The sequence below is a fragment of the Lycorma delicatula genome, chromosome 6 (assembly GCF_047948215.1).
Source record: "Lycorma delicatula isolate Av1 chromosome 6, ASM4794821v1, whole genome shotgun sequence".
NCBI lineage: Eukaryota > Metazoa > Arthropoda > Insecta > Hemiptera > Fulgoridae > Lycorma > Lycorma delicatula.
Genome location: NC_134460.1, coordinates 81,061,457 through 81,088,304, shown reverse-complemented (window position 1 = coordinate 81,088,304; position 26,848 = coordinate 81,061,457). Strand labels below are relative to the sequence as shown.

At 30.3% G+C, this 26,848-nt stretch overlaps 1 protein-coding gene across 7 annotated transcripts in view; it reads right to left on the bottom strand.

The window, feature by feature from the left end:
* LOC142325967 (uncharacterized) overlaps positions 1-26,848 on the bottom strand; it is a 434,412-nt gene that overhangs the window by 100,734 nt on the left and 306,830 nt on the right. For all 7 annotated transcript variants that reach the window (XM_075367953.1, XM_075367951.1, XM_075367952.1 and 4 more), the window contains one exon: positions 5,885-6,115. In XM_075367953.1, coding sequence (XP_075224068.1) covers positions 5,885-6,011 — 127 coding nt within the window. In that variant the 5' untranslated portion in view covers positions 6,012-6,115. The remainder of the gene's footprint in view (positions 1-5,884; positions 6,116-26,848) is intronic.

The following is a 26,848-nucleotide window of genomic DNA, read 5'->3' as shown; positions in this document are numbered from 1 at the left end:
AGACGTTAACTCAAATAGTCATACGACTTCCAATAAAATTTATTACAGAGATCTTTAATGTGGGTAAAAACGTTGTTTGTTACTATTTCAGGTACTAGGGAGAAATATTTTAAGGTTTAGTCTCTACATAAGCAACGCTAACTATAAAACTTTTCCCCTCAATCTTCAATATCGATTTTCATAAAATTATACGAATTGTTTATTTTTTCTTTTTTAATTTTTAATATCGTTTTACAACCAACAAATATTGCACTTTAACATTTTACAACCGCCATAAAATAACACTATCATACTACCACAAAAAGGGGGAAAAAATTATTGAAATATCGTGAAAACAGCCAAAATCTACAAATATTTTAATTTTAACACTGATAAAAAGGTTAACTTTATAAGGATGCTGGAAAAAATTAACTTACCTCATTATAATAGAACAATATGTAACATATTAAAAACAGTGATTTTAGTTATAAAATTAACAAGAAATAACTAGGAGAACGTACGGGGACTGCACAAATGAAAAAACGCTTTACATAAAAAAAAATATTTATTTAGTCTTCCAAATCTACATGCCTTTTTCAAAATAACCCCCCTCGGTTCTAATACACTTTTCCCACCGCTTCTGCCACTTTTTAAATACGACAACCAGACCATCTTTCTCGAGCTCCTTGCAGCGCGCCTCCACAGCTTTGATGAACTCGTGATTGGTCTTGAATTTCCCTCCCTGAGCGGAAACGACTTCGGGGAACATCCAGAAGTCGCACGGGGCCAAATCTGAACTGTGAGTGGGGTATAGTAGCGATGCCACGAACGTTAAAAAAATCACTACAGTGTGAGTGACGTGGGGCCGCGCAATTTCATGATGTAGTTAAATTTCGTAAGCATTCTTGTGCGGTCGTTTTTTTCTTAAAATTACGCAACATCGTGATCAAAACCGATATAATAATCTGCTGTGATCGTCTGGGCTTGAGGGACAGCACGTTGGTACAAAAAACCATCGGAATCGAAGATTATCATCATAACCTTTCCGGCGCTGCGACTCATCTTTGATTTTTTCGGAGATGGCAACTGCGCCCTTTTCCATTGAGAACTTTGTTGTTTCAGTTCCGGATCGTAGTGATACATTCAAGATTCATCTACGGTTATGATTCGATTCATTTATTCGTTTGCTTCCCCACCAAACCGCGATAACAAGTCTTGACACACGGAGACACGATGTTGCATTTGCTCTTGTTGAGCAAGCCCCCCCCCCCACGCCAAAACCACTGCAAGACACGCGTCGCTTGGCCAAATCATCGTGCAAAATCGAAAATGCGCTGCCAATTGAAATGTCTAGACATGCAACGACCTCGCAAACGGTAATTCGTTGTTTTCGCGGACGATAACGGCGCTGCATTCTTTACAACCTTGGTGCGAGACGTTGAAGGGCGTCCCTCGCGCGGCTCGTCGGCGATGCTCTCTCTACCATCCTCGAAGCTTTATACCATTTGCAGGTCACCTGGTTCATAACATCTTCACCATACATCGTAGTTAATAATTCATACGCGTCTTTTCGGTTCTTCCCGAATTTCACTAAAAATTTCACGTTACAACGTTGTTCTGATTTTTTATCCATGTTGGACATGGTAGGCGAATATCTAACACACGTTATGCGAATCCTCATATACGTTCACTCAATGCACCGATCGACTTGAAACTGATCGTAATAGATAACTAAAAGAATGGGCTACAGGATGGTGTGCAGTATTACCCTTTGCAACACATTTTCCCTCAGGGTCACTATTATCATTATATTTTGAACAGCCCTCGTAATAGGAAAAAATAAATAATCGTACATACATCTGTATGTAGGTATGTACTAATTTCCTTGTAGTTAAAATTTCAATAATTACATTAAAATTCATACACGCTTGCTAAAAAAAGAAACAAAAATTGCTAGAGATGGTTGAGATCCATAGAAAGAAATAAAGATCAAGGAATTCAACCTAAGAAAATCGGTATTCTAATTAAAAAACTTCTAATCTTAAAAATATTCGACGGATTAAAAAATACCAAAATAAAACAAAAAATGCAAATCATAATTTAAACGACTAAGAAAATCAAGTTATCTGAATTTTAACTAGAACACCTTCGATAAGTAAGATAATATTTAGCTAAAACCAAAAATGCACAAATTGGATGTTATTTATTATTTTAACAAAAGCATGATCATATAAACATTTTTGAAAGATTTTATTGTTCCAGTTCAATGGGCGATTTTTTTCTACATTAATCATCAGGGTCAGAACAATTCTCAAACCTTATCCAAGATTTTCTCAGCTGCTTAGCAGCAGAGAAATTTTAACAGATTTTATCTAGCATATTGATTTAATGTACCAGTAAACGCAAAGGCGGTGTAGATTTATCGCAACGGTTTTTTAAAAGCAACATGCTCTATTTTCATGTCGACGCAGTCGCCGCTTTCAGGAATGGATCACTTGATTATGTCGTCCACGTACAGCTAAACAACCGCTTCAAACGCCTCACAGCAACTAGATAGCACATCCTGATCTCTCATGTATTTCTAGTATTTATAAAAGTATTTTAGTCTAGTATTTTGTAAGTCAGAAATTTATTTTGGAAGTAGACAAAAGACTAGCTCTTAATAACAAGAACGCACCAGAATTAGGAAAACTTTGCAATTAAGTGTATAAGAGTGTGATATTTAATTTGACAATATTTTACCTAATTTTTTTAAATCTCTCGGTTTCAATTTTTTTAAATCTCTCGGTTTCATTTACCGAGAGAAATGTAATTTTTACCTTAGTGTAACAGCTAATCTTTCTTCAGACAGTGCGCTATGTGTCGGTATATGCGGTAAGTATAACAAGAAGAATTCATTAAATGAATTTTTTATTCTAAATTACCCAAAACAAATTTTTGTAAATCCTTCGATTAATTAACTTTTTTATTGGCTTTCTTCCTTTTGTGAAATAGCAAATCATATACGGCATCCTTAACGAAGTCCATTTCATTCTGACAAGAAAGAGAAAAAGATGGATTCAGAGAAGATAATGTAACGAATAAGGAAAGAAGGTAAATGGAAAAATAAAACTGCTTTTAAAGAACAAGAGTTACTTATTATTTTAATCAGAAATTTATTTATAATGAAAACAGAGAAATAATATAGACGGACGCGATTGATTTATAAAATAAAACAAGGAAAAGTAATATATAAAATAACAATATCTTTATAAACACTGAGAACAAATTAGATAGCCTCATTCGATTTAACTTATCGATCTGAGTAAGACAATGTTACTTTCTGTCCTATTTCAAACTTTACGATTTGAAATCTGAAGCGGGAGAGTGTAAACCGACATATCAAACTAAAGTGAGTTTCCTCATAACTCGCCCCGTCGTATTCATATACAATACTAGAAGGAAATGTGTTAAGACACTCGCCAACAGTGGACCCCATTGCAGTATAAACTTAGCCTATTATTATAAATCCGTGGAAACTGTACGATTTTGCAATATGTTTATGAAGATATTTCTCCGAGCTACGTCCTCCGCGAAAATAATTAACTTCGGATAGTCGATATATTACATTTACATCGGCTTTTATTTGCATAAGCTTTATCAAATGTTAATTTATATACGTTTTATTTAAAGTTAATGAGGTTAAACGTTAAAATAACATACAAAAATTAGTTATTTTTCTTTAATACAAGTCTGATAATCCTAATAAATGCAACAAATAAAATATACGTATATACTTTTACTTGAACAACTTTAATAAAAAATAAATTAATAAATAAACGTTACAGTAGTAAGAGTACTAATAAAAGAAAAATAATATTAATATTAACATCAACAACAACATAAAATACAAAATAAAAATTACCGATCTCCGTGGCGGAGTAGTTAAATCTCGGCTCTTTGATCTGGAGGTGTGGGTTCGAATTCCAGTTAGGGATCCATTTTTCCAATACCATACAAAATTTCCAATCCCATATTCCCACGTAAAAGCTTCTGTGATGAATTAACTCATCGTGCAAAAAAATTCAAAGGGGTCCATCTGGAGGTTCCGGATTTGAATTCCATACAAACAGGTGTCAGACATAGTATTTTTCATACTCTACAAAATTTGAATTTCATATTCCCACGGTACAAGCTTCGAAATTACGTGGTAAATAAATAAATTTAAAAAAATAAATAAATAGTTTATTATTTCTAATCACCTAGACATCTAATAATTTTTCGAATGTTTTTTTTTTAAAATAATTATTTCATCACCGCAACGAAAAAATCAATTGGGAATTATTTTCATCGCTACTTTATATTAAGAATAACTTTATATTCGAATACCAAAATAAACTATTTCTCCTCTCAATAACGTAAAAAAAATAAAAAATAATACAACTGAAACAATTATCATTCAAAAAAGCAATGCGATTAATCTTTATGTCAAAACCTAAATATCGAGATGTGCAATGTGATAAACTGTAGGCCATTCCAACTAAATCTGTCGTTTCCTACTTGTCTCTTACTTTCTATAATTTATTTACTTAAATAACTGTAGCAAACACCATAAAATCAAGTAATTGTCATATACAAATTGTGTATAAATTTGATTACACAGTAACTTATGTACGGGAGAAATTTATTGACAGTCAACGGGGGTAGATCTCGCTGCAGCAAACACTATGTAATCCTGAAGACCGGAAAGAGTTTTCCTTAAGAAGGTTTGACCCCTGTTTCAGGTGGCTCATTAATATCTAAACAAAAAAGTAATGGTTTTTAAAGATTGGATTTTTGAAAACGTTAAGGACGTGGGAGGACCTTTAGTTATTACGTATAGACGAAAAAACAAGTCCTCTTGATAAAAACAATAATATATAAATATATATACATTTCAACGGAAAAAGTATAGTTCACACAACTTCTATCACCAGTTATTATATTGATCCGTGGTGATTTATAAATAAAATTAAACGGTTCCTAAACACGTAAAACTATTCGAATTAATGAAAATAATATTATGTAATAGATGAAAAGCACAACAAATTTTAATATAATTCATTGACTAAAATACAAGAAACTTTGATTTTAGTCATTAAACGTCTCGTAATTATTTAATTAACGTATATCACATTATTTGATACTAACCAGTAGTTTTATAGTCGGTTTTCGTACATACATGGCTAATCTCTAAAGATTTATAAGCTGTTTTGTTAATTATAGAAATGGGTTATCTTATAAGTTAATCAAACGTAAGTGTATATGTAAACGAACGCCGTCAATCAGCTTAGACTGGCTGGGCCGTGTGTGCGTGTACTGCAGTATATAGCCAATCACACAACGAGAATGAGGACAAGTCAGTGTTTTATCTGCGTAATAAACTGTTTAGAACTGATTTTTAAAATATTTATTCCAGACTTTTGTTTTAAAAGTATGTCACAGAAGTTTTTTTTTTATGAAATGAATACAGTAATATATTTATTTAATCATATAATATATATGATAACATAAAATGTATTTCGTATATATATTTTATATATTCTTCTATACATACGAGATTAAATCGATCTTTGATGACTGTTGGAAAGGCACGGGATCAATCTAACTGAAGGAGGTATTCGCATAACCTCTCAACCCTAGAGGTTATCACAGAACTATATCTGCGAATTAATAAGAAACCACATTTTTAAATAAAACGTAAACCCGGAACTCTAGCCTCAGTAATGAGTTAACCGAACCCGATTACGTATAGTATTAATCTAATTCATCTTCTAGCCCGTGAGCAGTCCAGCTTTATTCTAATAATACAGGAAAAAATGAATGTATATCGATCATGATTAATTCAATGAAAATGGAATTACAGAAATTAAGAAGTTATACTTACATTCTTTATTTTTGTCCATGGAATTCTGAAGGGGAGAATCATCCACCTCCGCCTTGGGAGGTGAATGTGGTAAGGGGGGTGGTGGGGGCGGGGGAGCAGCCCCCCCTGTGGAGCCCCCGGCGGCCATCACCTTCACGTCCTTAAACCACTCCGGATAAATGCCCACCAATGTGTCCACCAAATCTTGATCCAATTGGATTCGCCACAGCAAACTATCGCTCTCCCCTCCTTCTGTAAAAAAAAAATGCACATAATTAAAAAATAAATATTATTTACATACGGATAAAAAACAACGATTAGGAATAATATATTATATTCGTAATTTTCATTCTTTTTAAGGGAATTCTGTTAAAATAATCATTGTAGCTAAACTTTGTTATTCTACTGTAACAGAACTATAGTTTTTATCGTAGAACTGAACTATATTTTCTATTACAACAGAATTACAATGGCGCTTCCATTATTAAATAAAATTACAGAAATTTGCTTAAAACAAGACTGTTAAAGCATTCAGGGTGAAGAAGTTCATAACACCTCTGTAACTCACAGCAACAATTTTAACGATCGTGGAATACCAATAAATGATTTAATACATATTATGGAAAACAGAGAAAATTACAAGAAAAGAAAACGGCCAGAATAGAATCGCTAATTAACATTTTAAAAGCGTGTATTATTAGGCTCTTTTACAACCATAGTATCCTTTCTAAATTACACCGAATGTTAAATGAAATTGTATTTCATTTTAAGTAATATTTTTAAAAACACCAAAGCAATTATTTTCATTTTTACTTCCTTGTACAGAAGTATTTGCGATCGCTAAAAATTTCGGTCTTCAGATTTCAACGGAAATTGTCAGGGTTAGATATTTGAGGGGGGTGGCGACCGGAATCGACACAAGCTCTTCCCCTACGGGGGTTGGGATGATCGTACGTATCTCGCGCATAACTCAAAAACGATTATCCGTAGGATGATGAAATTTTGGGTTTAGGACTGTTGTAACATCAGTTGTCCACCTCTTCTTTTGACTGCAATCGCCTGGACCAAACGTGTTCAAAAAAGCCCAAAATCCAAAAATAAATTGGATTTTGGACTTTGTCTTAACTGCAGTAATAAGCCCTCATTGAGAGCTTTTCAACGATGTATCATAAGTGGTACCAGGGTTATAGCCAAATACAATTTTAATTAATGTAGTGTACGGGTGTATGTCTCACTAATCCATAACCCTTTTACTTCAATTTTTTAAGTTCAGAAATCATTATCCAAACAACAAAAACTGTTAACGCCAAAAGAAGCGACGTACCGTAATTTTAATGACTAATAAACCTATTCTCGACTTTTACTGAATTGCAAACGGTAAAAATAATAAATCGTATATGTTTATTTATACACATCAATATTCACCTAAATTACACGAAACGCATATCCGATCCGCACGGTTTTCTTTTACACTGGTTTTTATCGTAATTTTAAGGATGATCTTAGGCGTAAATTTATTTAGTTAATTCCGTAAGTGGTTAACGGGGGAGGAGGTAAGTCTTAGACATAGAGCACGCCGTATTTTTATAGATCAGGTTGAACATAAAAAAACCTAAAAAAAAACAAACATAAGAAACCTTTTTTTTTTTTTTTTGATAAACCTTTGTTTTTATTTTAAAAGATAGAATTAATTTAAGTAAAAAATTTCAAATAAGAATAAATTTAGAACATCATTCCTTTATTAATTTTTGTTTCGAGCAGTAAACTAGAATAACAGCTACCCCACCATTAAAAAAATGAAATTTACGGAACTTCGCAAAATTTTACCTTTGACATTATTCCTTTTTCCCCACGCGTAAATCGGTCCAGCAGTTTTTTAGTCTATAGCGGACACACATACGAACATTCCCTTTTATATATATATATATAGAAGACGAAAGTCTATTTGTTTCGTAAATATCTAACACCGGCGCCACCTAGCGGGTATTTTGCAAAGATTTTTCTTTTCATGTAACTAATATATATTCTGAATATGAGGCAAATCGGACCACAAATGTAATTTTTCCAAATATCTCGACCCCATCGCCATCTAGCGGGTCCATTTTTTGCAGAGATATTTCTTTCCATGTAAGTAACACCTATTCTGAATATAAGCCAAATCGGACCATAAATACAATTTTTCGAAATATCTCGACCCCAGCGCGCCACATAGCGGGTCCAAACTAATTCAGAAACATTCGCGGGCGTGGGCACAACTTACTAAACTTTCATCGCAATCGGATGAATGATTAGGAATGCATACGGGACAAACAAACATTCATTTTTATCAGTTAGTAATCATATATACATATATATGATTACTAACGATACATTTCAGCAAAAAATAGTAAATTATGAAAATTAATTGTAAAAAACTTCAAAAGAAAACATTTTTCGAATAATTCAAATTAGGTATTTAAGAGAAAGGTATTAAGGTATTTAACAGTACCTTCCCGGGCTTTCAAAGATTATTTAATGTGATTTATTTTCTGTGGATAAATAACAGTAAAAGATTTCAGGGGAGATCAAAACATATACGAGTATATTTTATACAAAATTTTCTTTCATTCATTTAAACTTTGAGAAGTCCCTTTTGTAAACTAAAATATTTACATGTATGTTAGGTATTCCAAGTAATATCCTTCACAAATTTTACAACTTTGGCCGAGTTCGATAAGAAAAGTTTTACACATACGCATTTCTCTTTCGAGAGATTCAGGCGAAACAAGTTATAATAATAATAATAATAATAATGAAAAAAAAAAAGAAAAGAAAACAATAAGGATCTAGCCTTACATCTGGCTTCACTAACAAAAGCTTTCGAGCGGTCAGTCAATTCTAACTAATCTATATGAAGTTGAAGATTAAAAAATTAAATGGTTTTCCTCAAATTGATGATCAATTAAATAATATTAAAATAGTTAAATAAATTATAAAATGGTGCAAATATTTTTTTTTATTTTGCTATTATATTTTCTAACTACTTATTTAATTTCTATTTATTTTATTTTTTAAATTTTAAAATAAATATGAGATAGAAAACATTATCGTAAACAAAAGAAAAAACTAAATATAAAAATGCCAAAAATTGTATAAATTCTATAAATAAATATCTCAGATTTCGTCTATCTTTCATTACCTATTTATTAGATACGCAAAAAAAAAATCCCTTCGGCACGCCGGAAGGCGGACGTAAATTTTGCCGGCGCTAAGTAGCGGATAAAAAAATGTCCACCTTTAAGTTAAGAAAAACTTCAAATTTACTCAATACGACAATGGTTGCGTGTGAAAAAAGTTTCACTTGTTTAGCATACGACAATCTCAATCTTCTTACAATTCCAGCAATATTTTGGTCATCCCTTTCAGTAAGGGTTGGTCATATCAAAAATTGTTTCCGAAAAAATTTTTAGGTAATATTTAGAAGACTAACGATCACTTTAAAATCATTCAATACTGTGCCTATAAAGGGAGGTATCATTTTTTTGTCTTCGAAACCCCATTTTTCCACCTTCTGGGCCAATGGTTGGTGATATAAAAACTTTACTTAGATAAGGTTTAGGCCCTTATCCAAAGAATAGCAGAAACATTAAACAAATTCTATATTTTACTTAATAAGAAAGTTATAGCGATATTTTTTTTTTCGAAAAAACCCCTCCATTTCCATTCCCATGGTCCGATTTTGCCTATTAACGAAGTCGACCGAGATTTTGGGTCTTTATCTTTATAATTTACGTATCAATTTGAAAGTGAATTACGGTAGTTATCGTGTCCACAAGAAAGTGAAATATGAATGTATACATAAACCTTTGAACTGACGGTGGTTTTGGGGTCTGGGAAGATGTGAAACACGAAGGTATGTCTAAATTTTCCGGAAGTCGAATCATGGTACCCATTACAATAGGTAGATTTCTTATAAAATCTAAAACAGTTGTAGATGCCTAATATCGCTCCCAAAAATATGAGCTCTTCTATTAAAGTAAAAAAAAGGATTCTGTATCAGGCTTACTGAGAAAATGAAGGATAAAGTGGTCTTCCGTTGTCTTTTTTACTTTACACGCGAACTTTAGACCGGAACAGATAGTGTAAAGAAATTAATTTATTAACCGGAAGTTATCTGTATTTTATTAAATTTAGGTAATATCAAACAAAATTATTTTTCTCAAGTTAACCTATATCGTTTCGTTTATATAAAATATTGAGAAGAAGATTACATTTTATATAAACGAAACAATATCGGTTAACTTGAGACAAATAATTTTGTTTTAAATTACCTAAATTTAATAAGATAAAGATAACTTCCGGTTAATAAATTAATTTCTTTACACTAGAAGATTATTTACTATTTTACAACTAAATACGTTACACTGTACTCTGTAAATAATTAACCCCAAAAGGTTAAGTTGCTATCCTTGCCACTAGCTGTGATTAATAGCTTCACCCTTTACTGTCGACTTGGAGATGTAATAATTAGCAAAAGTGAGAATCATAATAATATGAGCTCGTGCGGTTTATTTATTTACGTTTTTTAAATCGACTCCCAGTACCACCATTAAACTCTTACTGGAGGCTGTAGGACCACTTGTCATCCTGAAGGCCATGGATGCACTCATCATTAAGATCGATATAATAAAAAAGGATAAATAAGACTAAATATGATGAAATGTATGACGAAGCGTATATTATCGCTATGTAAAATACAACTCGTCGACTGCGCTGCGCTAAATTATCGCACATATTCTACATTTCAGTGTACACCACAAAATTTACAAAGAAAAAACCTGTGTTGCATTTAGTTACCAAAAGAGAAGAAAGGAAACCGGTTACCTATGTGTATTTATTAAAAACGGCCCGTACATTTCCAACGCTTCAAAATAAATATGTAACCCAGATAACGTATTTATAACGACAATTCATGATAACTCATGTTTGGACAGTGATTTAACCAAGCAGAAATTGGGTAGATGAATTAATAGAAATATTTTTAGTTTTGTTTTAATTTCAGGTATTTTATAAGGAATAGTACATTTATTTCATTTTATAAATTGTTTTATTTATTCTCAAACATATCTATATTCACAGAGCAGTTAATATAAAAAATGTAATAAATATAATAATAATAATAAAGTCAATATTATAAATTACCAAAAAACAATTCTAGTGCTTTCACGTTGTCTTCAAGGAATAAGTATAAGAAATTAATTTAAAGTGTATTTGTGCCATTTTTTAAGATTTATACAAAAATGTTTGGAAACGGCAACTTTGTCTTCATCTTTCATCCGGAAAGTTGTGGGTTCGAATCCAAGTAAGGCTCAGAATTTTTCATACATTATACGTACTTCATATCATACCTCCCGCCACAAAAGTGTGAGTTTATGTGGTGAATGGTATAAAAATGGAAAATTAAATTAAATTAAATCGATTAAAATTAAATACTTTTTCTTTTAATGTGTTCTCAAAAGACCACAAATCATACTTAATACACATCGAGTTCACTTCTCTTAACGATTAAATTCATTATCAGAACTTTAAAACCTTCGTGGTGTAATTTATTTTTATTACATTTACCAAGTTTGAAATTCATTCCTGCATCTAAGAATTAATAATATTTAATTCTTGTTAGCATTCTGCTACAAATGCTGTTTTGAATTATGAATAATCAAAAGCCTCTCTTTCATTAGACAATCCCACTATCCCTTAATTACCATAAATGTTTTCCAACGATAACGATTCAATAAATTGTAATTACTACGATTACAATCAACACTGTACAACTATAAAAAAAGCTTAATCATATTAAATTGCTTACGTTAAACATAATAACTAACTTCAAAATTAAATAATAATCTAACAAAAAATTACGATAAAAATCAATATAAAACATTCTCAAGGAATATTTTACCGGTTATAATTTCTCAATAAAGAAAAAATAAACTCGTTTATTTATAGTAAATCAGTTATGTATTTCCACGAAAAAATCGAGTACGATATAACATAGAGATGATAAACACAGGTTACATTATTATTACTATTATTTAAGCAACCGAGCCTGCTAGGCCGATTATTATTTTGCGTAGGGGGAAGGGTACACGATGAACGGAATAAAAGTGGGTGGACGAGACGACCACGCAGCCACTCCCGTACTTTTCAAGGTCTATCGTAACGTCACAAACACCGGAGGAGATCCCGAGTACACGTATCTATCGTGATGACCGATAGAATATATCGAACTCGACCTGCATCATCTTCATTTTCTCGATGAAAACATTTTTATTGTACTGCTTTAATAAATCATTTTATTATTATTGTTTATAAGATTCAAACTCAAAAAAGAAAACAGGCCGGAAACAGAATAACGTAATAAAAAAATATATTAAATTTTTTTACAGCAGAATCAGTATTAGGAATACTATTAATAAATTATTTAAAAGATAAGTCGATTAAAATTATCTAAGAGAAAATAATCAGAGTAACAAGTGAGAAAGCGATTAAAACTGTTACTTTTAAACATACAACGAACGATTATCCTACGGTAAACCGGCATAGGCCGAATACAGATTTATTTACTTCTCGAATAACTTTCCTACGATTTTGAGATAAGTTCAAAAAACCTATTGTTACGTACAACACCCTCTTTTGAAAAATGTTTTACATCTTTAGACAATTGATATAAAAACATTAAAAAAAAGAATTCTCTTAAAAATTAAAAAAAAAAATGATTAATTTTTTTTTTTAATAAATAAATAAAATAGTATTTTTTTAAGATAGGCAAGATTGCTCATTACTTCACCGATTCGTTACCAAAAAAAAAAAATCCTGAAGACGTTTTTAAGGTATCCGTAATATCTCCATAACCTTCAAAATTCGAGATTAATTTTTGACCGATGAAAGCACAGTTCAGTTATAACTGCTATGAAAATAAAAATTTATCAATATCCGTTTAAAATAATCGCTTGTTAACTGATATAAACACTTGCACAAAGAAAAAATACGGACTCTCTGTAAACTACTAATAAATGGAAGTATGGAACTGTATTTTTTTTCTTCTTTTTTAAGAATAGCTAATGCATTTCGTGTTCCAAGGTACGAGATTACAAATAATAAAAAAATAAACCAATTTTATCGGAATTTTTATCTTATAAAATTTTTTGAAACGTTATGTTTTCGAAACTAGAAAATTCTATAAACTTTTTTTTTCAGAAAAAGAAATTATTTCATAATTTCTTGTATTTATAGTGAAAAATCTCATTTTATACTCGCTGTATAAAATGCTTGTTATGACTTACATCAAATTCACTTAAAAATACAATATTCCAGACCAAATCGATAAATTAAAAACATAATTGCTACTCCAACTATAATTTATATAAGATTATAAATGATATACTTCCATGTAACACTATTCTATCCATCACCACCCTTAAGACTGAAACTAGATTAACTTCATGCATACTGTCACACGCTATCTAAAAATATGTTTGTTATTCATTGAAACTTTCTCCCAACAAGAATAAACATACTTTATTCTGTCATTCATTCGAAGGGTTTAATGCTTTTCTTCATTCCGTATCTGATCCATTGTATAACCTTTTTATTTAGAAATATTTGCAGTCATACTCAGTTATAAATATCTTGTATTCTATATTCTTTGTTATCAACTAACACCTACAGTTTCTTTATTTCTAAATTAACTGACCCCCGGAAGCCTTACGTTATGTCCCACCGATCTGACCGAGTTCATTGCACAAGATTTTGCCATGAATTTCTCTTCTCTCCTCCTCGGCTAAAGAGAATGAGAATAAAACACGTTTTGTATGAAATACTTTTTTTTTTACCGGAAAATAAGACTATATATATATATATATATATATATAAATACACAATCTGATAAATCTAATAATTCCTAAGATATATAATATGGAAAAATTGAACGACCGCCATTTTGAAATTTGTCAACGTTAGTTTAAAATAAAGTACAAAATGTTAATGCGTTACCTCGAACCGTTTTTGAAAAATGACATTTTTCTTTAAAAAAAAACAAAATGGTGGACAGACAGAAAAATATGCGCTTTTGGACCTATGTTTACTGGATATTCTTTCTTCAGTAATTTAAGTAGAATCACCTCCTACAGTTTGGCCTCACCTTTTAAGAACACCCGGTATACACTTGTATAAATAATTAACAAGGAATTATTTATAAACATGAATCTCAAGTAATCGAGAATGGAATTTTTAAAGGGTTCCCCACAAAAGTAACAGGAAATACACTTGAGCTAAGCAAAAAAATACTTTCGAATTTTTATCTTAAGCACGGACTACAAACACTCGAAAGATCTGTCGACTTCGATCGGAACATCATCCAAAATTCCGCCGATTGTATGTGATAGTCGTGATCGCTGACGGGATTCCGCATGTTGTATGCAATCAAGAAGAGCACGATACAATCAAAGATTGAATTTAGTTATTCGAGGAACAATCGGAGCATCACGGAAGACGAAGTAGCCACGCGTTAACCAGGTGTGCTCTGAACCCAAATAACGTCGGACAACTTTACGGCGACCCGCCGTAAAGTTCTCGCACCGATAATTTCCACGGCGACACACTATCTTTAATACAACTTAGTTTATTGTTGACGATCTTGACCGATCGTTCTACAGAGCCGCCTTCGGCCGACGTTTGACGAAGCGCGTAGACGAAAAGAATAATATTATCGCTGATAATTGGACGAGCGCAAGCTTCCTTAGCCGCTCGTTTGTATCGTAAATTTCGATCGCTGAGAAGAGAAATAAACGCATGACGTTTTGCATTTATCGGTCGAGAAGTAAATAGACAGATAATGCACGAAGAGCACTTACTGAATCATAGAACCCAAGAATACGAAGGAATCCATCATACATCGAACAGTCTAAAGTGCTAGAATCCTAAAATATACCTAAAATTTCACCCGTTGACAAAAAAAGTTCCAAAGTATTCTTTCTATTTTGCGTGCTAGTGAGCAAAAAGCAAATATGAAAGAAACATAAAAATAAACGTTAACAGAAGAATACTTTGTTACCCGTTACAAACAAATCTTAAAATATCTTCACTTCTATAACAAACAACTAGAAAAAAAATTATCACAGACTAATAAATGCAGTTAAATTTATTTCATTTTAAACCCCAAAAATATTACGAGAAGATGATTACGAGGTATATCTCTAAAGTAAAGACCGCTGGGAAATTTCTCTCCTTAAAGTTGGCGAACCTGTGTCGTTCACGGCCACGCTAGTAATGCACACACTGCATTGTTGACGTAACTTGTCGCGTTGTAGTATCGTCGCTCAACGATTTCGACTTGACCCTTCTTTTTCCCGATGTCTGAAGAGCTGTTACTGATCGCATTTGTTCATGACCATTTAGGCTTCAGAAAAGTTTGTGCACGTCGTAACGAAACGTTACAAAAAAATCTGAATGGGATCTGCTTTAGAATTTCTGATGCGCCACACAGAAAAAGGTGATGAGTCCTTAATTCAATTATTACCGGCGATGAAACATGGATTTCGTATTACACGCCAGAGAGAAAACGGCAGTCAAGTGAATGGCGCATCCTCAATCACCTACCAGATCGACAAAGGTCAAGTTACAGCCATTTGGACGCAAACTAATGACCACAGTCTTTTGGGATAGGTTTGGCATACTGCTGATTGATTTCATGCCACGTAGATCGATTATAAATGTAGAGCCTATTGCGAAAATCTACGCAAGTTACAGCGCGCCATTCAAAATCGGCGACATGGACGGCTGACCGATGGCGTCGTCCTGCTGCACGATAATGCACGTCCAAATGTTGCGGGTCCGACACGTAATTCTGATTACTATTTGTTTGGGAAAGTGGAAGAATTTTTGAGCGGTAAGCAATTCGCGGGTGACGATGAACTTAACGATGCTGTTAATCAGTAGCAAAATGGATTGGCGACAGAAGAATACGATGAGAATATATTGAAGCTGAATTATCGCTACGTTAAATGTTTTAATTCATGTGGCGATTCATAGAGAAGTAGTATAGGTACGCAGTTTAAGAGAAATAAAAAATATTTATAAAGTTTTCAGAATAATTTTTTTTACAATGAAACGGTCTTTACTTTAAAGATAACCTCTCGTAATTTACAAACAATATCCTATCTTTGTACGAACATAAAAAAAAAAACCATTGTAGATGAAAACAATAAAAAAATATCGGTTAAATAAATCTAGAAATTAAATCACAATTAATAATTAGAAACATTTTATATCCACCCGAATACTAGTAGTTCATACCGTAAATGTTTGCATTAAAGTACTGTAATACAGATACACAAACAAGGGGAAAATACGACCTGATAGTATCACAAAAGAATGTACCAAATTGATTTACTACTATATTTTATATAATCTTATATAAAAAATAAATGTAGCCACAGTGCAGCAATAAATCATACTAACAATTTTAATAAAACCTAATTTAATACGAACCATGTGTATAGGCTAGATAAGTACAATTAATAATGTGTATATATAGATGAATAACTGGACTGTTTTGTGAGCGTTTGCGTACACGCCTATTAGCAAGTGGTGATACGAGTAAAATCTGAAAGCGATCATTAAACGATATATATGCATGTACTCGTATATATTATAATAAAATAAAAAATATATAAATTCTGACACAAGATTATATGATAATAATTATAAAACAAAAAGTATATCAATACAAAATTATAATATACATTATAATTTTTATACATTACAATTTTATAACTAATAATATTAACATCACTAATAGGGCTGTACAATTAATTACATTCTGATAATTGAAGGTTATATACAACATTTAAAAAACCTGTCCAGTCACATAGTAAAAAAAAAAGCAAAGCATTAAATTGCGACAATTATATTAGTAAAACCATTGTAAAAAATTGCATCAACTTTTCAAACTATTATCTTCAATACATATATTAAAAAAATATATAAATCTTAGGAATAACATTACACAAAAAAATTAAAATAAATATTTAGTTTAATATGTAGATTTTTAACATAAATTAAGAAATATTACAATTTAACCTTAAAAAAGATTTATTAAACAATTTACCTCTACAACAGACAAAAAACAGATAAAATAAATAATTAACCTGTTCAGTCTTCAATTACCAGGCAAGTCACAGTATGCGAAAAATCTACTTCTTTCTTCTACGTTCCAGTAATTAGGCATCCTAATTATAATTAGACTCAATAAATTAAAACTTCATTTGACCCATTAATGAATTAAATATGTAATGAGAAATTCATAATGCTAGAGGTAAAAATTGTACATGGAAATAATAAAATACTTCTACGAAAAATATTTAGCGACGCGTTTAAAAATAATAATTATAGAAGTTAAGTTATTAACTTATAAAATTATTAACTTAAATAAATGATAATTTAAAACAAAAAATAGAGACGGTTAATAAAATCCAACTATTAAACTATTTTTAATAAAGAATATGAAACAGGACACCGCTTTTACCAGTAGGTACTTAAGCCTTCTATACTATTATCAAACAGTAAACGTATTTTCCCAGATCGGTCAATAAGCATCGCCGGCCCGACTGAAGCACACAAATGCTAAGGGCACAATCATTTCTTCTCTATGCTTAACAATGACACAGCGGGCATTTGGTCGGTATCAACAGAATATTTCGTGGAAAAATGGGATCAAAGATAAGGAAATAGAAAAAGAGTGAGAAAATTCCCGAAGAGGGTCTTCGAAAATAGATCCCGCAGTTTCTCAGTTCGGGGTATCTTTACCCAGGAAGAAGCGATACATTAACGATTTTGCGTTGATCGGCTCACGTACATGCCACAAAAAAGTAGCTTTTCATCTAGATACAAAAGAACCAATCGAATAAAGATTTAACCTTCCATAAGGGAAATCCTCATCCGCCTACACGATCGGGTGATGTGTGGAAGCAATTACGTAATTATATATATATAAAAATATATTCAGTGTATACTACTTATTCACTGTAATACTGTAACTATATAATCAGAGGAAAATGAAAACAAGAATTAAAATTAGCTAAAGTAACAAGTTGTATACTATCCCAATCAACTTGGAAAGTTGCATGGTGCAATTACTGTTTATTCATTACAGTGCATCGTGAAGAGTTTCTATTGTAAGAAGAAAATTAGAAAACAATTAGAATTAGGTTAAGACCAAAAGTAAATGCAAAACCAACGGCCACGATTAGATAAATAAAATGATTATATTTTTGAGTAATAGGAAAAAAATATCTTTATGATCTTGGATTAAAACATTTCAAATTCGAAAACGTGAAGTTGGTAGGACGAATCGGTGTTTAAATTTTTCTAACTCCAAGTTTTAGAGGTAACTGTTAATACTAATTCTACCTTTACAACTGTTGAAAAATGTACAGGAACTAATTAATATCATTTAGAGATAAATAAATATCGCCAGTTTTCAAAAAGGTAAAAAATACAACTTTAAAAAAAATTCCAATCCCCTTCAACTTATAACATTTCAAAATCCTTCATCGTTAAGTTCGATTTTTAAAAAATCTAGTAGAATCAATTTCAAACAAGAAAATCATGACAAAAAGAAAATCAATAGCTGTAATGATACAAACCCTGATATCAAATTTCGCGATCGATTAAAATTTTCTTGAAATTTTAAGCCGAACAGAGGTCAGCACAAACATGGAAATTACATGCAAAACTCTGTAATCAAAACATTTATCATTTTTCAGAAGATTGCAGAAAGTCGAAAATATAAAAAATGGAGAAGCGAAGTCATTTTTTACCGACTTTAGGAAGAAAAGTACGATTACCATCGGTGGGAGTGGAGAGTGAAAGAGAATTTTCGTTACTTTTTGAAGTATGAGGAGTACAAAAATACCATTCAATTAAACTGGAGGTGTCCTAAAAATTTTGTGGTTTGGAAATCCATAAAACTACTTGATCAATTTCGTTGAAATTTAGATGCGCTGTAATAGTGTATCTGAAGTTGTGCATAGGAAGCTTTCATCAAGATTATTTGAGTCGTTCTGGAGTTGCCCTCAATTTAAAGTCAAAAAATTTAAGCGGGGCAAGATAGAAGTGTGGTTCGTTATAACCTTACGAATGAAGGAGGAGATATTATCACTCTGCCGTTCAGTAAATATTAATAAAACATTTAAAATTCCGAATGATTAAAGGATTATATTTTATATGTTTAACAAATTTAACATGTTTGTTAAATTTAAGTAAGAATATTTGACCGGTAAAATATAATTACAAATTAATCAAAACCATTTTACATTATAAATTCTAAATTAAAATTCTACCATCAGAAATAACTTTAAGATATTTACAATAATACAAACTGCTAAACTGACGAAAATAATAACAGTGTCTTAAAATCTAACAATAAATACAATTTTTAAGGTAAATAAATCAAAAGATAATCTCGATTAAAAGAATTTGTTTTGCAAGATGTAGCCTATACAAAGTGAAATGCACAACATTAAGAGTAATAGTTACATAAAAACTATAAAAAGATGTTTACAAAACCGCCCATTGTGCATTCCGCAATGTTATTTAACTAAGTATGACTTTTAAGAAAAAGAGTAAAAACAAAACTGCCAATACTGAAATGAGGAAACGGTCAATGAATTTATTTTTAAAACAAAAACTACTTTATCAAGCAAAAAAGAATTGAAAAAAATTTTTTTTTTTTTAATTTCTGTGCATCCAAATCTTTTATTTTTTAAATGAAATATTAAAAAACATTATACAAAGATAATAATTTCTTCTTTTTTTATTTGGATAAATGCCATAAAAGACTACTATAAAAATGTTTCAATTGCAAATTAAAAGATATATATATATATATATATATGTATACTTTTTAACGATTTAGAAATTTAAATTTAAAAAACTGGGAAATGATGTTGTTTGTGCCAAATTTCAGTTACTACAAATTTTATTTTATATACGGATTTTAAAATAAATTGGTTAATATAATTACAATGATGAGCTTATAATAAGTAGCCGTAGTTGTTGTTAATAAATATTACATTTTATTTTTAATGATTTTTTTTTTGTTTGTAATTAATTTAACATTAACAATTACGTAAATTGTTAATAGAGGAAAAATACAATGTATGTTTATTATTAAGTTAAAATTTAATTAAAGATAAACATTAATTAGTAATACGCACTGTTAAGATTATTCAAAGTAGAATATTTTTTTAATACGTCATAAAATTTACAATTTTAACTTAGTAGACTTAAAAAAAAGAATCAAACGTTAATATACCATAAAGAAAGGAAAGGACTATAAAAAATTGACAGAAAAGAATTTCAAAAGACTTTAGATACAAAAATTGCACATTTTGACGAAACAAAGTTCAAAATTAGCATTACTGATTAAATGATTACGTAAAGTACACGGCTTAAAATAGTAGCTGTCGAATTTGATTTGTTTTATCTTTCTTTGTTAAGATGTAAAACTCCCGAGTCATAATCTAATAAGAACTTTTAAGAAACAAAATTTGAAATCCGTCGACAATATCGCTGAACTTTCCCCGCTGGACAGAAATTTAACTGTTACATCAGTAAATTCAAAATTACTATTACTGTAACCGGTTAACCTCTTTTTTTATTAATTACTTGTTTCTTAAATGAAGCATTTTCTATTAATAAAAAATAGCCCATAACTAATATCAATTTTGTGCTGAGGTTTGGTTGTGCTGAGGTATCCGTTTTAAAGTACAAAACTCAATACTATCCCACTCCTAATCATATGGAATGAATACATCAACCATTAGAACAGAAAGTTAGTTTTAAAAAAATACACGCTCTACCTCCATAATAAAGGTTGAAAACAATATAGGATCTATCTCGAAAACAAGAAATCTTAAAACAGAATTTGTTAAAATAATTTTTTATTTTAAACAAACATTTCGTCCTTCGCAAAATCTTCAAATCGTCATGTACTTCTTTACAAATACCTAACCAAGAACCCAGGTTTTTTTTCATTTCTATCTTTTTTATGATTAATTAACCGCAAAAGCTCAAAGCTTGAACACGTATAGGAATAAGAAAAATGTAATGCATGACAGGTATTCGAACGCGGGACCTTCCGAATGAAGGGGAGTAACGTTACATCTCCACCACGGAGGTCAATATTTTTATTAAAATAATCTTCAGACACCACGATCCACAAAACCGTAGCAATTTCAATAGCGTTAGTACATTTTTTCTGTACACAACTATTTAACTTCTAACTGCTGTGGTCAGAAGAATCTAACATACAGCGTGGTAATGCTTCCTTTCACCGGTCTCAATTCTCTCGGCAACTGACGGAATGAATGAAAAATTGCTTCAGAACTGAAAATTTAATTACTACTATTGGAACATTATATCGTCACAATATAAGACACCGGGTTGGTCTAGTGGTGAACTCGTCATCACATATCAGCCGATTTCGAAGTCGAGAGTTCTAAGGTTCAAATCCTAGCAAAGACAGTTACTTTCATACGGATTTAAATACTTGATAGTGGATACCGGTGTTCTTTGGTGGTTGCGTTTTAATTAACCATACATCTCAGGAATGGTTGACCTAAGACTGTGCAAGACCACACTTCATTTGGATTCATACGTATCATCTTCTAAAGTAATATACCTTACGGTGGTTCCGGAGTTAACAGAAAAAAAGAAGAAAACATATGTCTATGGAGCCGCATTCATAAATTCATAAACGATAACAATTTTACTACTACCGCACAACGATACGTACGTCGTAAAGTAGTAAAATTATAAAACTAGTTGTCACTAACTTGATTTATTAGACGTTTAACCGGGATGATATATTAAAAATTATAATTAATTATTAGTTATTTCTATCGTTTACTAATATATTCAATTACTAATGTAAATAAACACAAAATAAACAATAACTGTATTATAAGAGTTTTTAATTGTAAGAGTTGAATTATGTGCCCGGGAGTTAAGAATATTATTTTGAAACCTAGTTTTAAGTAAATAGTTATAAGAGGATAAATATCGGTTCAATACGTAAAGTGGAGAAACAAAAAAAAACTTGTACGAAGCGTAAAACCGAATTTCTTGCAGGAAACAAAATTTAAAAGAACGTTTACCTTATGTCCTTATTCTTTTTTCTAGAATAAAATATTTTCAATATGAATTGGCGAAACCATAAAAATGCGAAATCAAGCAAGTTTTAAAAAATTACTTTATCCTTACTGTGATAAAGATAGAAAATTATTTCGATACTCGATCTCAAGTAAAAAAAATAAAAAATATATTGCCGATTTCATAAAAATAATGTACTTTCAATTTCATTGAAAAGACCATATTTTCCACGTGAGTTAAGTTTTTCCTACAAAGCTTATTCCATTTGAAATTGTTTAGTCTACTACTTTTATTTACGAGTATATATGAAAAATTAAAAAATAAAAAATAAAAAAAGTACATATGAAAAAATAATAATTTCCAGAAAACTCAAAACACGTATGTTTTGATACAAATAAGAAAAGAAATACAGATACAACTGCTATCGAACAGAAGGCTAAATACAGATTTGCCTAGTGTATGAGCTTCAAATCGACCGTGTGAATTATTTTGCAAGGATTTTTACGTAAAAATCCATGCTTAAAACGCTAAAATCGAACGTTTTATCTAGTTATATTCCGTAAAACTAAATAATGGTACATGCTTAATTTTTTTATATCCCTCTCCCTCCAAAATTTAGATATTGAGAAAACTCCACTTAGAAACAAGAAATCTTAATACAATTTTTAAACTGTCATAAAAAATATCATGTAATAAAAAACGCGGTTAATAAAATTTAAAAAAAATATATATATATTATATATATGCATATACATAAAAACATAAAATCTAAATATTAAAACAACTTTTTTAAAGTGCGAAATAAAATTTTAAAAATAGATAATTTTTTTAGTTCTTTCAAAATATTATTGTTAAAAATAAACAAAAAAATATATTACATAACAAAGTCACAATTAAAAATAAGAAAATGTTTTGTTTTTTTAAATGATCAAATAAAGAAAAAATGTACAACATATCTCCTAAAAAGATATATATATATATATATACGTTTGTGTGTGTGTGCGCGCGCGCGTATTTAAACACAATATATATGATAGCTTGGCACACACATAACATGTGTACGAGGCGTGTGCGGATGAGTGTATAAATGTTTGTAAAGCGAGAAAGAGGTGGTAGTAGCGCGTGTATAATATGACTTTTGATATTCAGGAAACATGGGGACAAAAAGTAAATCAGATTTAAAAAAAGAAAAAACCGGTTAATGAGTAAACGACTAGAAATGAAACACTGGACTGAACGCTGTCGTAGGGCGGCCTATGTAAAAACGAGAAAGCGAAAATATAATTTATAAAAAAGAAACAAAGACAAAGCGATATGCAATCGACTAAGAAGAACAAGTAAAACTTACATTTTAAAACCGGTCTTTATAAATACACCTTCTATTTCGATAAATAGCAAATATATATACATAAAACAAACGACTGATATATATATATATATATATATATATATATATATTTCAAATAAAATGAAAATGTATTTACAACAATAAATATATAATTAGATATTAAAATGTCATTTTTATTGTATATTAATTACAGATGTATGTAATAAAAACTCCAAATTAACAATTACGTTGCCTCGGGATATAGTATACAGTAATAATATTGTACTTTCTTTTAGCTTTACTGAAGTCCTTGGCCTCAACAACTGCAATATCTAGTCATACAGCGGTCTCGAGTCAAATCTTGTATAATTCAGGGCCACTAGAAATTACCTGCGCCTCAATTTAAAATACGTGACCTATTAACATATAGAATTTAAGAGAAATAAAATATAGAAAATATAAAATATAGAAATAAAAGAGAACTGGAAGATAAATAAAATAATTTTATTTTCTATTACAATTTTTGTTCACACACAATAAAACTGCCGAAACCAAATTGCAGTACTTTTTATAATAATTCTAAAATGTAAGATAAGTGCTCATTGATAAATATTTAAAAATACTGATCATTAAAACTTTTTCTTCAGACGAAAAAACTACATATAACGTAATAAAAACCAGCTGATTCTTATAAAATTAATATACTGCCTTTTTAGCTTTAATCTTTAATGAAAGATTTTTAAATTAGTTGGATCCGAGTAATAACCGCGATTATTCAGTTAATAAAAATAAAAAAAATATTAAAATGAAAAACAGAAAGAACTTAAATTACATATCTTTTTTAAAGAAATATGTTTTAAAGTAAAACGATTAATTTAAAAAAAAAACCTATAAATAAATATTATTGGTATTAAAAACCTCATTCTTTAAATATTAAAATTCGCTCACTGATCCGATGTTTCAATTAAATATTTTATATCATTATATAGATACGGCTAATCTCTCCGCAGTAAAGAAATCATATCAATAAACACGATAATTGGTTTTCGATAATTATCTGAAGAGCATTTGGAAGCCCAAATCAAGTGAATATCTCGTTTAGTATAGTCGGAAACGGGGAAAATTTTCAATCATCGGTTATTTTTTTTTTACTTTTCTTCAACCCTTTCAAGGTCAAGTACCGAAAAATTTAAAAACTATTTGTTAAATATTCGTATGAAGATTACTCACACCAAAAAATCAGGCGGACATCTTCATTTGTTACGGAGAAATTAAAAAATAAAAAATAATAAATTTCCCTGTTACTCCATTTTAACCCTTTAAACTTGAAATTTAAAAAATCCTCTCTTAGTGTCCACCTAACCGTTATATAAGCTGTTATTTCCGTCAGAATATTATGCATGTAATGCGTTTGCGATAAAAAAATGTTTGTTATAAGATGACTGTTGTTATTTCTAAGAATAACAATGTTTATTTATACGGCCAGGTGAACAGAATAAAGGTGTCATCGCGTACAGTGGCGGGACATCACTTGCATTTCGAAAGGCTAGGCGTGCCGATATAAAACAACACAGTTGCTCTGTGAAGAAAATAATTTACTCCTCATTTTTACAACAAGCCTAACCTGAGACGACTGTTATTATCAATGACAGTTTAATATGTACACAGATACATTCGCATACTTACTCGTACTTACATTTATTTACTTCTTCACTAATTTATTAGTAAAAGTAGACGTAAATAGAATTATTTTTATTCATAATAGATACTTTACTTTTATACACGCATCGATATGATTTAATAGAGATCAAATAGACTGTAGTCGGCGGTTTATCTGAAGTAGAGTTTTTCTTAATTTTAAAATCCAGTTTCTTACATATCACTAAAATATTACACCGCATAAAATATTATCGACTACATCTTACGGCCCAAAACTATATTACAAATATAAATTAATATGTACAAGTGAAATAAATAATTTCAGAAAGTTATAAAATATCATAAAAAAGTTAGTTTTGAGATTAAATCGCGCAAGAGAAAAATAAGGTAGAATACATAATCGGGAAATAAGAAATTTGGATGTGAAAAATCTATTAAAATAAAATCGCCAATATGACACTATTAAGTAAAATTTGACATAATTGTAGAAAGGTTTGGCGATAAGTGTAAATAATACAGGTATATTAATAAAAACTAGAATATCCAATAAATAGAATGAGCAACAATGTTTTAATATAAAAAAACGAACCGCCCATTCACTGGTATACTACAAGCATATTATTTGTATAAAGACATATTACGCGGTAACGGTCAGAAAGGTAATCGTTGCAACAGCAGAAGCATTTATTTCAACCTGCAACAGGTGGTTACACAGCACGCTAACAGAGATTGTGCGGACCGAACGGATGATATTGGGGAAGAGGAGTCACGATACACGCAACTGAATAACACACTACACTTCACAACCGCGCGTACGTAACACATACGCACATAACTAAGAAAGCTTTAAAATAAAGCCTTGAATATTGTTGTTTGGACGGTAATATTAATATATTATAACATTTGGTTTATGTATTTGTTAAATACAAAACGCTTTATTACTTACTAAACACCTATACTTTCTTTCAGTAATACTGCACCGCATTACCATAGGGCTACGTTCAAATAAATTATAGAAACACAAACAATTCAAGGTAAATACGAAAGGAAAAAAGCAGTACTATTTTCGTAAGTAATATTAATTAATAGAAGCATATTGGTCAATTTTTATAAATTCAGACTGGATTACAATTATGAACTGTAACGCAATACTTTAATTAAATTCTTTAGAAAAACTATGCTACGGCATTAACAAAGTAAGGTTAAATATGGAAAAACAAAAAGAAAATCCCTTTTAAAAAAGACTCTCAAAAACGCTTTTAATGAATAGTGTTTTATTCACAATATCCAAAACTAGTAAGGTCTTGGGTCTAGACATAAAAAAAGTTCGACCGGAAAAAATAATCATATTACACCAACAGCCGACCATTATTAATTAATTACATCAAAACGCCCATAGGAATAGTAAAAACGTTTTAAAATCAAACTTCAGAGTTAAAATTAACCAACATTCCATAGGTTTAAAATGTAATAATTAATAATCGTACATGAAAACAGCATTAAAACGTGACAACCATTTAATTGTAGTAATATATATACAAGTAAATTAGATTTAAATTATGTCTAAATTTATGAAAACCGAAAAAAAAATTTATCGGTATTAGAAATTACAAAAATTTACGAATTCGTATCCCTTATTTGATTGGTTACGTGTTATCGCAGCAAAGGACCATTATGATATCCGTTTAATTGTCTCCCCGTATATAATTTCATATAATGTAGTAAAACAATAAATATTTTATAAATTAACACATTTTTACATAAAAAGAAACGATTACATATTTGTTTTTATAAGCAGATTTGCATTT